General features: G+C 39.9%; 1 protein-coding gene across 2 annotated transcripts in view; it reads right to left on the bottom strand.

The window, feature by feature from the left end:
• Positions 1-14,210, bottom strand: part of skd (mediator complex subunit skuld) — a 32,860-nt gene that overhangs the window by 5,847 nt on the left and 12,803 nt on the right. Inside the window, exons 2-7 of one of the 2 annotated variants that reach the window (XM_018506235.1) lie at positions 5,160-5,328; positions 4,571-4,716; positions 4,027-4,465; positions 2,595-2,744; positions 782-1,352; positions 120-326 (exon numbers count right to left, since the gene is read on the bottom strand). In XM_018506235.1, coding sequence (XP_018361737.1) covers positions 120-326; positions 782-1,352; positions 2,595-2,744; positions 4,027-4,412 — 1,314 coding nt within the window. In that variant the 5' untranslated portion in view covers positions 4,413-4,465; positions 4,571-4,716; positions 5,160-5,328. Of the gene's footprint in view, positions 1-119; positions 327-781; positions 1,353-2,594; positions 2,745-4,026; positions 4,466-4,570; positions 4,717-5,159; positions 5,329-14,210 lie in introns of those variants that run through there. The other variant, XM_018506236.1, reaches the window with a different exon arrangement.

The following is a 14,210-nucleotide window of genomic DNA, read 5'->3' as shown; positions in this document are numbered from 1 at the left end:
CTGTGAACATAAAGACATCCTATCTATCCGATCTTCGAGGACGGTGTCTCTAATTTCTCTTATGTCCTTGTGCCATGTACAGAATTATATCAGTTATTTTAAAATAAATTCGAACTTACCGTTTCATCGCTGGAAGTATCAGGATCGGAGTTGTCGAATATTTGATCTAAATCTTTATAGGAAGGCTGAAGACCCTCACTGGTGAAAAGAGATCCTGGTTTAGATGGATCATCCCTTTGTCGTCTAAGGCCATCGACATTTGTGCCATTTTCCTCGCCTGTCGCATCGAACTCGTATGGATCTGTTCTTCTTCCGATACATTCGCCCTGATATCACAAAACATACTTTATCGTTAATGCGTTTAATAACGCGAATGAAGAAGCAGCTAGACATTTGCATCGAAACTAAAAATAGCTAAGAATATTTTTGTAATTTTTCCACAAATAAAGTTAATAAATAATTTTTAATTAAATACTGAAATGTTTTTTATTCAAATTCTCGAATAAAAAATTTTTTGTGTATATGCCAATCGTATTTTATTTTTTTTTGCTTTGAAAATATGAGACAAACCGTATTAATTTTACAAACTTCCAGTAATTTCTAAATTTTATAAATTATATAAAATTCCACTAAATAAGGTTCTAAAAGACATCTAAGAGGCAATCCTCTTTCTATAATTTGATAAAATCTGAATATTTTTGTAGCAAATATATATTTACAAATATGCTAAGTGATTCGATTTATCTTAATTGTTTTTTTGTCAATGATAAATATCACTTACAACTGCGACAGGTTCTTGTTTAATTTCCAGCTTAGGAGCTTGAGATTGGAGCGTTTGAGAGTTCATTGGTGGATACAGAACGTTGCTCCGGTTGGTCGGCGGGGCGCTGATGTTCATGGATTTAAAACGCTTCACAGGATGATTCAGCCAAGCTTCCTGGAGCGAATAATCGTAGAGCCAAGATAGCGGTTGCTCATCTTCCAAGAGAGCACCTTCGTACTCTCGGGATACCAAGATTGGTCGTTTCAATACGGGTCCAGGAACCGACGGACTGTGCACCTGGTTGTTGCACGCGGAAGAAATGGACTTGGGCCCTTGCGACGGGGTTAGGGGTAGGGCAGTGTTTGTGTGACTTGGTGGAGGTTGCGGGCTGAGAGTCGGCATCGTAGGCTCCGCGGGCGGGACCGACGCCGGCTCGGAGTGTGGAGTCAGGAGGGGCGATGGTGCCGGAGAACCTGGTGAGCCAACCGACGGCACCGGTAAACAATCTCCTCCCGTTGGTGGTCCGCGCGAGTAGGAAGGTGGACCGCCCGGTGGTGTACTAGGTGCTTCCGTTCTACTCAGTACCGACCTACTCAATTTTTAAACAGATTGATTACGGATATGTCCAACAATTGTTGTTAGTTGTAAAGAGAAAATGAGTTTAGTATCCATATCCAAGAACGTGAAAAAGCATTGAATAGTCAATTCTGATACAGGGAAGACCAATCCAAAATGGCAAACAGTATTTTTCAGGACTAGATTATTAAAACGTTAGACTATAGTTTTTTAGATTACAGTATTCCCTACATCGTGATTATTTCGACATGTTGTGATATATTTAAAAATAATTTAGCTTTACATTAGAACAGCATATATATTTTCGTTAATTTTTCTCAACATATTAATAATGTTATTGAAGTAATTAACTTTGTGCAACTAAGACGATGAATCGTTCGAGAAAAAGCGTATGTTGCGCTTGTCGAAACATAAAATGTGTATGAATATGAATAGAAGCTTGTTATATGTAGATGGATGTAAAAACGACAACTCATAAGGTAAAATAAATGCTGGAAATATCGAACAATATCTACATGCAAAGCATATACCATTTTCTATATTACGTGTAACACAAGCAAATTAAATACGAGGAAGATATATGCTGAAGTGCACTACCAATCATGTGTAAAGCTCAGATTCCGTCTGCTACCGAATCTCATGCGTATGAACATATTTTTAGGTCGACAGATTATATGTAAAAATTCATAAACTATTTTGTTTTTTATAAGTGATATATAATATATAGAAATAATTCGCTAAGGGAACGTATCGTTGGTATAAACTTGTTACTCGTTGACATTAAATACATGTCTGTACTCATTACATTGTATTAGTACATGTAAAAAATTGACAACCTTATACCATAGGATTCACGTAATATTGACATTAGGAAGTCCCATTTACCCACTGAAAAATTCTAAGTATATCGTTATACCATTAGATGATATTTGCACAGTTTTACACCGTCTCAAGTGTAAAAATATTAGTCTGCCGTTCGTCTTTCTTCACCCGCGACTCGATCGCGTTTAAAAAGACACATGCCTCGCACCTTTGTACAGTTAAAATAAAATCTGATTAATACGTTATATTGTGCGTCAAGTTATTTGAATATATTACATGATGGAGTTGCAAAAGCGATGAATCTGCGTGTGAAGAGTTATGGGGGATCATTATGATCATACGTAAAACTGGCGTTATTGCGGTGATTGATTAAGAGAAATGATGAAGATGATCTCTTTCTCCCTTTGTATTTGGGGGCCTAGAAATTACCCACCTGGGGGCATTAGCAGGGACAGAGGGACAAGCGTCCCACTGAGTGGTAGACCGTCGGTGAAACGGTACGACCCTCCGTCCACCTTTATCTACCCTCTCCCTCTGAACCTGAGAGGAGGCCAGGCTCTTCCAACCCCCGGGGGTCGTATACCTGCAACCGATGCATTTAACATCTCGTTTCCTTGCGAACGCATCTCTCTATTATTTTACCTTACAGAATCCTGAAGCAACAACTCATATATCAACTTCGTGAAATTGTAAAAAGACTAACTTAAAATACGGCATACTTGTGACGATTTCTATTGTATTATTTTGATAAATGTCTAATCGTATACTTTAAGAAAATGATTCAAACAAAATACTAAATGTTTTGCTTGCGAATTAACAACTCTTTTAAGAATTTGAGTTATCTATTTGAATTATTTCACAGTAATTCTACTATTAATATTTCTTCTTATATTTTAATAATCATTTTTATTTTTATTAATAAATATTACATTGTCTTAATCAAGTTTTGAACACCTCATTGAAATTATTGATATGAAATGATACATTATGATCATTTGTTTTTTTTTTAATTAATGGCTACAAAAATAACATTTGCATACCCAAGTATTTTTTTTGGCAATCTCATAATTCTTCAAATATGAGAGTTCAGCAACATATTTAAATGTCAAGGAAGATTTAGCTAAGATTGTATTTACGGTATGTTATTTTAAGCTAGCCTTTATTGATTTATATAAACGTAAAAAAATTACAGTCAATTTTTCTATTCAAATATAACATACTTCAGGTCTCTTTTGATTGGATTTCGTATCTCATTAATACTCGGTCCTAAACATACTTATGCTTTTTTATAGAAGCTCAAATGCAACGTATAATATTATTACAATCTTTTCGTTATAGTAACAATTTATGCGTTTTTGGACAAAAATTATAAATAAGTACCTAATTTAATTTGCTTTAAATATAACTTTATAAATACATTAACAAATTCGTCATTAAGAATTGCTTTTGAGCTATCTTTTCAAAGACTAAATTTCCATGCACACATTACAACAGCTATCACATACTACTACTTATCTGTAATAATTTGGATATTCTACGATTCTATATTTTGTGCTATTACATGCAATAATGGCAGAAACCAATATGATGGCAAATATTACTAACATTATTCAACTGACGCAATATATAGTCAAAAATTAAATGTTTACTATTGTATTTAATTATAAAAAAGGCCATATATAATTGATTTTGATTTGCTATTGAACTAATTAAAGCAATTTAATGATAAATTTATTAAAAGTTATATATAGTAAACAATTAATTTTTTATACTTGAAATCTAAGAAACAGGAATCTAAAGACAGTGTCTTGCACAATGCAATAAAGTCGAAATAAAAAAGAAGCATAAACTTCTGCTGTTCTTACTTCGAACATGAACAGGTACAGGAAGACTTTTGCGTCGGTTCCACGAACGTCCAGGTTCCAGGTTCCGTGGAAGATTCTGTCTTGGAAGCAGACACTGGTGAACTCAAAGTACATTCTGCCCACACGCGTTCCGGTAATTCGGTAGCTGCGCTCAGTTCCTGTTGCGTTAAAAGGGGTCGCTCACAAGTGACGGGGCTGCTTGGAGGCGAGAGAGGAGTTTCAGGTGGCGTATCATCCATATCCGTAACCAAGACGTAACAAGAAGGATAACGCATGCGCACGCCACCGACGAGGACCTCCACGAGGGGTGGAAGCCCGGTCTCCGGATTACTGCCGGTACTGATTGGATAGAAATGTTTCCATTCTTCGAGAAGTTGACTGTCCATACGGCTCACCTGACCCGTTAATGTGCCTGCTAGTCCATAAGGGGCTAGGATCACTGTGGAATAAATCAAGAAATATATTGACATTAATAATGGATCAATATTTCATCGTGTTAACTGTACTTATAAATCTTTTTCTCTATGTAGCAAGCGATACTTACCCTTAACACCGGATTGAGAGGTCTGAGTACGTTGTAGACATGTCTTCGTGAGATGTCGCACCGCAGGATGCTGCCTGACGTCCACACTTGCGCACACAGTACTTTCTCCGTGAACGAAAAATGCAAACGAGAACGACAGATGACTGCTGTAAATATAATTAAAAGATTTAAAGATATGTCGATCGAATCTACACTGTAATTTGAAAAAGTACTGTGTACTTGGTGCATTATACTCTTTATCACATTAAATTAATAAGACACATGAGATGTACACATCCTATTTACGTATTTATGTGTTATTTACATTCACATTAAACATTTACACATATCAAATTATCGAATATATAGTTCCGAGATTACTCCGAATATTTATTTCATAATGAAAATTTATGTACTTCTTTTATGAAACATTTAGATATAATATATACGTTCTGAATGCGCTATTGTACATTTTAAATGTGTGTCTAATTTTTACATGATAAGATACATATGATAAAATAAAATAAAATATCATTACTTTATATATAAAAAAATATTTTATGAAATTGCAGAACTCAATAACAGACATTGTTATTAAACAAGCGTTTACCTGCTGCAACGGTGTTTCTCGTAGCCATTGTAAGGTTGCACAAACCACTTTCCTAAGCGAACGAAGTCACGGGATAGCAAACACCGTTCAATCAAGTTATGCAGAGCCTTGAAAAGAAGTGACCGGCATTCGTACGACAATCCGCTTTCCCAAGAACCCTGCTCGCTTTCTGTAAATGACAGTAAATAATAAAATCGTGAACAAAGCCGTCGGCGCATCGGTCTAGTTATAACATTCCTTCTTGTACAATGAACGACGTGGAGGAGCTAGAATACTCTAATGTGCGCTACGTATGGACGATCGATTTCTAAAAATACGCGGAAATAATGGTTATACGTTGCTACTGCTGCTCCAATTAAGCGAGAAGAAACGATATGTCTTCTTTTGGCCCTGGCAACAAATATGCATGTAATTTTCGCTCGCTATCGTACATATTATAATAGTCGCGCTGTACGATGGAGCAGGTGAAGTACGCTCTTATTTGCGGAGCGCCCAATCCGGCGGAATTTAACGTGAAAGTAATGCGATTCGCGTGTAAAATCACAGCGACGTCACGTCAAGCGACGGTGAGCGTTTCGTGGAAGGTAGAGGAGAAGTTGGCCGAGAAAACAGAAAAGTTCTAGAATCTCAAGTCGCGCGCGCGCGTGCTCGAACCAGCTTTCCCCTGATTTTGTTCTCACGCGAACGAGTGCGCTTCGAAGTGCGAAGAGGTGCGTAGGATCTGTGAGGAGCTCGCTTTGGAACGCGCGCAAGCGCGATATTATGCACGTTTCGTTCAACTCATGATTGTTGAAAGCTATATCTCGCAAGCAAACGTTTCCCTCCAATTGCAACTATATATATAAAAATAAATGAAAATACCGAGGCATAATTATTTAACGAAAGAAAGAAATCGATAAATCCCGTGTAATGAAATACAGCTTTTATAATAACACGCAGTTGCAGTAATAAGTTGAGAATCACTGGGTGGGAGAACACGTGTTCTGTCGATCGATATGACCGGAGCCTGAGGGAGTTGCATCTCTCATGGACCACTAGCCGCGGTGGTCTCACTGCAGCCTGCGTCTCCCAAAATCCGAATGTTATCGAGAAACCTCCATCGCGATAACCGTACGTAAAACTGATAGTGAAACACATTATTCTTAAAAAGTAGAGCGCACTTGGCTTGACTATTGTTATAGCTGTTACTGTCTACCTCAATATTAATTATCGCACGCATCTGACGGGATAAAAGAAAAACGACAATGGTACATTTATCCATTCCATGCTTTTAAACTGATAATACCAAAATATTCTCTCCTAACAAAGAAAAGGAAGGAGATCGATATCCGATAAGAGTGAAGGGGCGCGTCTTATCTCAATTCTTCGAACGATCAACGGTTTTTTTTTTTTAGTCGCTAAACTGTCGCGATTGTCACCGTCGCAGCGGTGATTGGCCATGTTGGTCGTTTTCAGTCTTAACGGTTCACCGTGCGGTCGGTCGGCCGCAGTTTCGCAATTGGTGCACTCTCCGGCAGAGCAGCGCGGCGCGGTGCGATGCACAACACAGCAGATCTATACGTTGCGCGCTGCAACGAGTTGCAGACAAGTGCATGGTTCAGCGACCCCGCCGGTCGAGAAACGCCGCCGGCCGGGCCTCGGTCCAGCACTGCTCGAACGCTGGTCCGTTGCACGACAACGACGTTACTGCACATTTCTCAAAGGCGGGATAATCGTCATCGTAGTTGTTGGAGCTTGAGCAGTGAAATCTGAGCGTTAAAAGAAAGATAGAAAACGTAACCCTGACAACACGAGATCCTTAAAGGCATTATCGATATTTTGTGCGACTGTGAATTCTGGTAGATTTAAATCTATAAAAAATAAGTAAAATACAATTCGATTTCTATAATGGTAAAAACTTGTTGAAGCTTTAAGTATATCAGAGAATTTTTTCAAATTTTTACGTAATCCGGAACAAAAATATTTTGCTCCGTTTCTCAAAGATTCTTATTACTACATAATTAAGATTCCATAGAGTTGAAATCCCATGTCGCTGGCGAAATATTAAGGACAAGTGAATCAAATTTGATAACTGAGCGTACTTCGTGGCCTAATCTACCATCCCCGAGAACATTCAAGTGCGATTGATTAATTTATTCATTGCTCGAAGCTCTCCAGTCTTGGAGAGAATATTTTACTGATCGTTTACTAAACGTATAAAAAAAAGAACAAAATTTATCTCGATGCAAAATACAAAAAAAGAATTCGTACGATTTTATGCTTCGGCAACGTAACTCGATATATCTACGGTAAGAGAAAACGAAAGCTTCAATTTGTTAAATCGACCGGTCACGGTTGAGCATATTCCTTGACCTAATCTAATCTCGAGAATTATAACTAGCCGGTTCGCTAAAAGCTTCGTCGCGTGTCTTCGGCTTTAGACCACGCAGGTATCCTCGAACGAAACTGGCTCAGCTTGCTTGTTCGAGTTTTTATCAAAATGACGCCAAACTATCACTTTTACTCGTGATAAAACTCTAGAACAAAACATGAAAAATGATCGTAGAGAAATCATAGAAATTCACTGGTCGTTTATTCGATGTGATGGATCAATTTCTTACGACTTAAGAGCTTAATTTCACGACCTTAAAATCTCATTGTTAACAATGTAAACACCGCTTAAAACAGGCAGAATCGTTTGATGGCCCGAAAGCAGGTACACAGTTGAGTGATAATTTGATGTGTGATTCACGGGCTAACGCGTTTATACACGTCGCTGCTTATCGCAACGATCTAAAGACTAAGAGAGTTTCACTTTTAATCGTATTCCTTTTTCCCCTCCTCGTGTCTTTAACGTTGCCTCTGGTCGGCTATATCGACAGAACGTTGTATACGCAGTCTATAGGTATTGTGTATAGTACAAGATTTTTGCACGTCAAGCGCTTCTGCAAATCCGTTAACGCAACGTGGTCCCTTCGTGTCTCTTACGTGTCGAAACTTCCTCTTGGAAAGTACGTAATAAAAGTTAGCTTAGTCACGGTCTCCTTGTTGGCGTTAGGTAAAACACCACACAACGGTATATAAACATCACGTAATTGCTACTTCCAGTCCGACGTACGCAATATACCGTACATCGCCTACATAAATATTACGGATCGAGATTATCAGTTTGCCATGTATTGAGCAAATGACACGGATCATGTGAACGTTTTTGATCCTGATTATTACGCGATTTGCCGCTTTTAGATCTTCCAATAAGAGTCTGGATATACGAGCCGTAGTTTTATATGCAGAATAGTAGTTTTAACAAAAATCTACGAAAAATGACATATATTTTTTTACTATTCCTTTCTCTTTTTCACTCTATTCTCTTTTCCTTATTTATTTCTGTCTGTCTCAGAAATTGTTGTAATATGGCGAATCAATCAAAAGAGACTTTCTCATGTTCAGACTCTTGTTAAAAAGTCTCTAACCGCTTTCAGAAAGATATAATAACTTTTGATTGAGGTAACGTAGCCTGCTTTCATTTTAGGAAACAGTCAACACAAATGTTGTTCTATTTTTACTATTCATTAAATGCCAAGAAGGATAGAACGGCATTGGTATCGTCTCGGTACTGTCTTCTAAAAGGAAAGGATTATTCCAAAATAATCAAACGTTTTTATATAATTCACGTAACGAGTTTCGGAAATAAATTCTTCTTTATATTCCTCACTTAGTTTGGCCTATAATCTCGAAACTTCACTTGGTACGTTTTCGGACATGCGGTGGAGATATACTCACCGCAAGCGATGAGCTCCGGTGATACCAGACCGGAGAGATCGGGTTCCTCGCCGTACCAGAAGATCCAGAGTGCCGGCGTGGCGGCCACTCGTCGCCACACGCACAGAATGTCACCAGCTAAACATCGCGAGAAACTCGACAGCACCGGGTCCTCGAGGGGCGTGCCGCCGAAGCCACCGGCCACCTCGCCCCACACGAGTTTCCTCCATTTAATGCCGCAGAGGGATGTCTGTCAAACAATAGCGACGATTAGTGATCAAAGGGTTAATCGGTGATGAGGCGGGATATCTCGTTAGGGATTTGCGAGGGTCATGATTTTCATCGGAAATTAGAGCACGCGTTCTGCCCGGGGAGTCCCCCTCATCATGAACACACGCGGGATTTGCGCGATAACGCTGTAATAAAAAATAAATAAATGAAAGCAGAACCGTGACTGGCGAATTCGCTGCAGTGACACACATCCTTGTTTTTCCGATATCGAAAATAGGGGTTTTCCATTTAGAAATTCCTACTTTGCAGTCATGCGTCATACGCGTAATCGCGATAAGCAGCTTTGGGATTCCGACGTTGGTTTGTGTCCCTTATTTTCAAAAAAAAATGTCTAAAATTTTGCTTATAAATTATTCGTTTGATAAATTAAACAAATAAATTATGTGTAAAAATGAAATGATTACATTTACTACTCTCGAGTTTTTTTTTTTAATACAATAATCTTGAACGAATGAACTGTATATCTAGTAATCTGTAATCTGTACATCTAGTAATAATGAAAAAAAGTGAGTGATATCAAACGGGATTGCTCGAATCTAACGGCTGTTAAAAATCATCAACGTTCCGTTAGTTCACCGTTGCTGTTTAATTCGTGATAATGAGGTATCTAGTTTTCTAGATCTCTCGCAGAGTAGTCAGTCAGATTTGCCAGCAAAATATCAACAATAAGCCGTGACAATTCAATAAAAATGCGAACGTAAAAATCTACACGCTCTTACCGAACAAAAGATAACATTGGCCGTGAACGAACGGTCGGCGGCAATAACGTCTTCGCGAACGGAGACGTTAAATCGCAAGGTAATAAATTATCCTTTGAGCGCGGCGAAACGTGCATTACCCAGTAAAATAGACATATACAGCGAGCGCGGCGCGCGGCTCGCCGAGAAAGCGACATCGGGTCGGTCCTTGACCTTACGGCACAGTGTCTCTATTTGTCACGCGACGTGACAAGCCGCTAATTTATTCAAACACATATTATCGCATACAATCGTACCGTGAAACATTTTCAACAAAACAGGCATGCGCAACCGACTCGCTAATCGCTCGATTGATTAATTGCATTTCGACCATTCCTGCCTGAGACGCATTACTTCCGATTCATCGGTCCATTTTGAATCAGGCCTAATGCTCGTTTTCCACTAATGATAGTTTAACTTTAATCTTGGTTCGATTAACTCCTTATCTTTTTGTAGTTGTAAGAATTAGAAAAAGATGAAGCGTAAGTTAAACCGTGATTAAATTTAATCTATATTGATTGATAGGAACTGGTATAAATCTGGATATAGGATCACTGAGAAAAATGTTTTGATTGTATCAGCAAGAACTACAAACAAAATAATTCTGATAACATACATGGGAATTCTAGTTATCTTAACTGAAATTCTGATTATCTCCAGTAGAATGTTTAATTATCCAGTTAGTGCAACAAAATTGTAGAATATGACTGTTTTATGTCCTTAGTTCCTCACTGGATTTAAATGTCACAACAGTTGAAAAGCCACTTTTTTTTTTAATAAACAGCCATTTTAATATTCTGCTAAATCACTCAACTTTGATCGATGCACCATGATAACGATAGGAAAAAAACATCTCTGTAAATTTTTTATATATCTCGAAATTGCAGCAATCGAGATAAAGTTAATTACTACTTGGTGACAGATAATTAATTTCTTTCCTCGTCAAGGACGTTCGATATCTGAGATTCTAAACTTCATCACGTATTTTCTAATATCAAACAGGCTTTTTGGAATTTAGAAATTTCTGTGTTGCACGACCGCGTAAAACAACTTTCTCTCCGACCTTGCTTTTGTATCTCAAGTTTCGACTTCATTCACGTTTTCTTCTAAGAAATATCTGTTGAAATTTTAATCTTCTAAAAGTCCGTTTTTCTCCTTGACACATTGATATTTCGTTTTTAATATAGCTACGTCTTAAAGTATATTAAAGCAGAACGAAATATATAGTTATCGATGCTTATTAAACTATACGTCGTGATTCAATATCAGAAAGCTCCTCTCTTTCTCTTTCCATTTTTTCTATCAATATTGGAAATCATTATTGACTATTTAAATTTTTTAAGTGAATATAATATTTCTTGTGTGTAAAAGATTTTAAAATTCTTTGGCTTTTCGATAATTATATTCTTTATACTGAATGTTTGTTTTTTCTCACTTTCTTTAGTCTCATGGTAATTTAGTCGCTTGATCTTTTTAGTGAGTAAGAAACGTAAGTATATACTTTTAGTATTAATTACTGATAAAGAATACAACAAAGAAGCAAAGAATTGTCAACGAGCACTAAGATTTTTTTAGACCAAAAATAACGAGCGTACGGCATCAAGCGTAAGGTCAACGTCAAAGCAGTCAAGATCTCGCGCGCGGCTCTCGCCCGTATCCGTTCGTTGCATTGACGGAAAATGTCCTATCTCCGTTAACGAGAGGGAGTCCATTCACCCCGGATTTGGTATCTTCATCGCACCTGATTCCGCGCGCGCTTCCTAGCCGCGCCGCGTCGCGCCGCCCGCGCCGGTCCCTCGACGATTAGGGACGGGGTGTCCCGTCGCGCGGTCAACGGCGAGTCATCGACGCGCGCGTCACGGGAGTCGATCGTATACCGAACGCGTGCGCGGCGCACTTCGCGCCGTCTCGTTCCGAAGTGTGCGTGCGTGCGTTCGCACGCGCGCGCGCGCACGCTCTCTCTCATGAACTCTGATTGACAACGCAACGAGCGACGCGCGCGTATAAACAATGCGCGCTTAAGCTCACTTTAAGCGATGATTTATGTCAGACTTCAGAGGGAAGATTTCTATTTGCTCTGTCCATTTCTATTAAACTATTTCTATTTATTTCAAACTTCGGAGAAATATTTTATCTATTTTGTTTATTTATTTTTCTCTATAATCCAAAAATAGTATTTTTATAATTTTCCTCGCGATATATTCCGATAGGCTCCTAGTCTCATATGTATTTAATATAAATATGTATTTCTGATTCTTCAAATGTTTTGTATACGAATGTCCATGGGAATGGGATGAAAGCGTGTTAAAAACATTCTGATCGTCGTTTATTGCTGACGCGAAGATTCTTCAAATCGTGCGTACAATTGACGCCGATTATTGGATGAAAATTATCGAGAATCTTCTTGTTGAAATTATTCGCGATACATACAATAGTACATTAGCTGGCAGTATGAAGCATGCGAGAATTGCGAACTGCGCCTTCGCGTCTAACCAGTAGGCATTCCAGAGGATGATGGCAGATACCGTGTGACGCCATTGCCGATGCATTCGGGGGGCTCCGGCAACTTTGAGGGGAGCCGTGAGAACGGCGCACGCGCGCACAGTCGCGTAGTGGGCGCGCGCCCGTCGTCCAATCGGCGCCGGGCGTCTCCTTACGTCAGAGAACCAGCTGACATAATCAGAACGATTCAAATGTGTATACAACCACCGCGCAGGCAGGTAATAAGATCTTGGCGCCTTCGGGGATCTCCCGATCGCGCGAATTACGTCAGAGGGGTCTGAAGTTGGCCGCGTCAAGATTCAGATAAAATAAAAATCCGCTTCACCCATAATATTCCCTCTATATACAAGATAAAATTATTTCCTTCACGAAACTTATTTCAAGATGTAATTTTAATCGTTTTCGAACGCAATCATTCCATCTTTTTTTAATTAGCTTATATAATAGACTAATCGACAAACGGATCTTTATTGTTTTTAATTTTGAGAGCTAGTTTTAAAGAGGTTACTTTTTTTTAGAAAGACATCCGGATAAGCGTGTGTACATATCGATTTCTCTCCAAACTGAAGGGATGTCAGCGCTCTCTGCATTGACCCGGTCATGTATTTTCGCCATAGTGGCGGATGGCAAGTTTCGTCGAAACACCGCAACCGATCGATAGGAATAAAATCCCCAAAGATCGAGGGCATCGCCTTTCGAGGATATGGTGGCGCTTACTCAGTGACCGGGTCAGGATTCGTTATCGACTGATACGAGATATCTCTCACGGCGTCATATCTCTGCATCTCTGTCTCTCTCTTGATATGTAGAGTTGTAACAAACGTCACTGAATCCCATAACGATTCAAGGATTGGCATAGAATTTTCAAGACTCCGAGACGAGAATCTCGGCGACACGACTATTCGTGCTACACGACAATCTCGTTCCATCGCGGCAAGAGAGAAGCGTCATCTCTTTCTCGAGAGTGCGTGGTACGCGGCGGCCGAGTCTCGTGGAGGCGTAACGATCGGTCGATAACGCTCCGCGCCTTCCGCGGAGAGGACGAGCGGCACATCGCACACTGTCGGAAGGTAGGGACGCCGCGCGCGTAGTGGCGCGGGCGCCTATCGCATGCCGGTGCAGTGCGCAATTATGTGGCCTTTCTTTTTTTGTACGCACACACATATATACATATTTAATATGTACATTTTCCTTTATTATTCTCTTTTTTGTAATATTTCTTTTACAATTTTGTATGCACCTTTACGCTTATTATAATGTTTTAAGAGTGCATAATAAATAAAGCTATCTATATATCTCTTTCTCTCTCCCGCGCTCTCTTCCTCGCGCGTATATGTGTAACCACACCGTGCAAAACGGCGAGACAAAATATTCGCGCACCAATCGCTCGAATGTTGAGGGAGGGAGAGGGAGCGAGTAACCAAAGGCGCCCGCCGTAACGCTACGGGGCTGTCAAGCCCGCTGATCAATACAAGCAAGGCGACGTGCAAGGCCGCCCGCGTGGGCTCGCGCGTTCGACTCGACTCGGGGAACCCCCATATCCCCTCGAACCATCCGTCCACGCGCGCCGCTGCGTCTCTCCGTCTCTCTCTCTCCCCCTCTTTCCCCCTCTCTCTCTCTCTCTCCTCTCTGCCATCGGACGGCTTGCCTCCGCCACCTCCTTCTCCTCCTTCGTCCCCTCCCCCTCCAGCCGGCTGTACCTTTTTCTCGCGCGACCACGGGAGATCCGGCCGATGGTCGACGTGTCGCGCGAGGTTCGCATTCTAGACGACTGTTATGG

Source organism: Trachymyrmex cornetzi, unplaced genomic scaffold (assembly GCF_001594075.2).
Source record: "Trachymyrmex cornetzi isolate Tcor2-1 unplaced genomic scaffold, Tcor1.1 scaffold223, whole genome shotgun sequence".
NCBI classification, from domain to species: domain Eukaryota; kingdom Metazoa; phylum Arthropoda; class Insecta; order Hymenoptera; family Formicidae; genus Trachymyrmex; species Trachymyrmex cornetzi.
The sequence above is the reverse complement of the archived record's forward strand: the minus strand, read 5'-3'. Positions and strand labels throughout refer to the sequence as shown.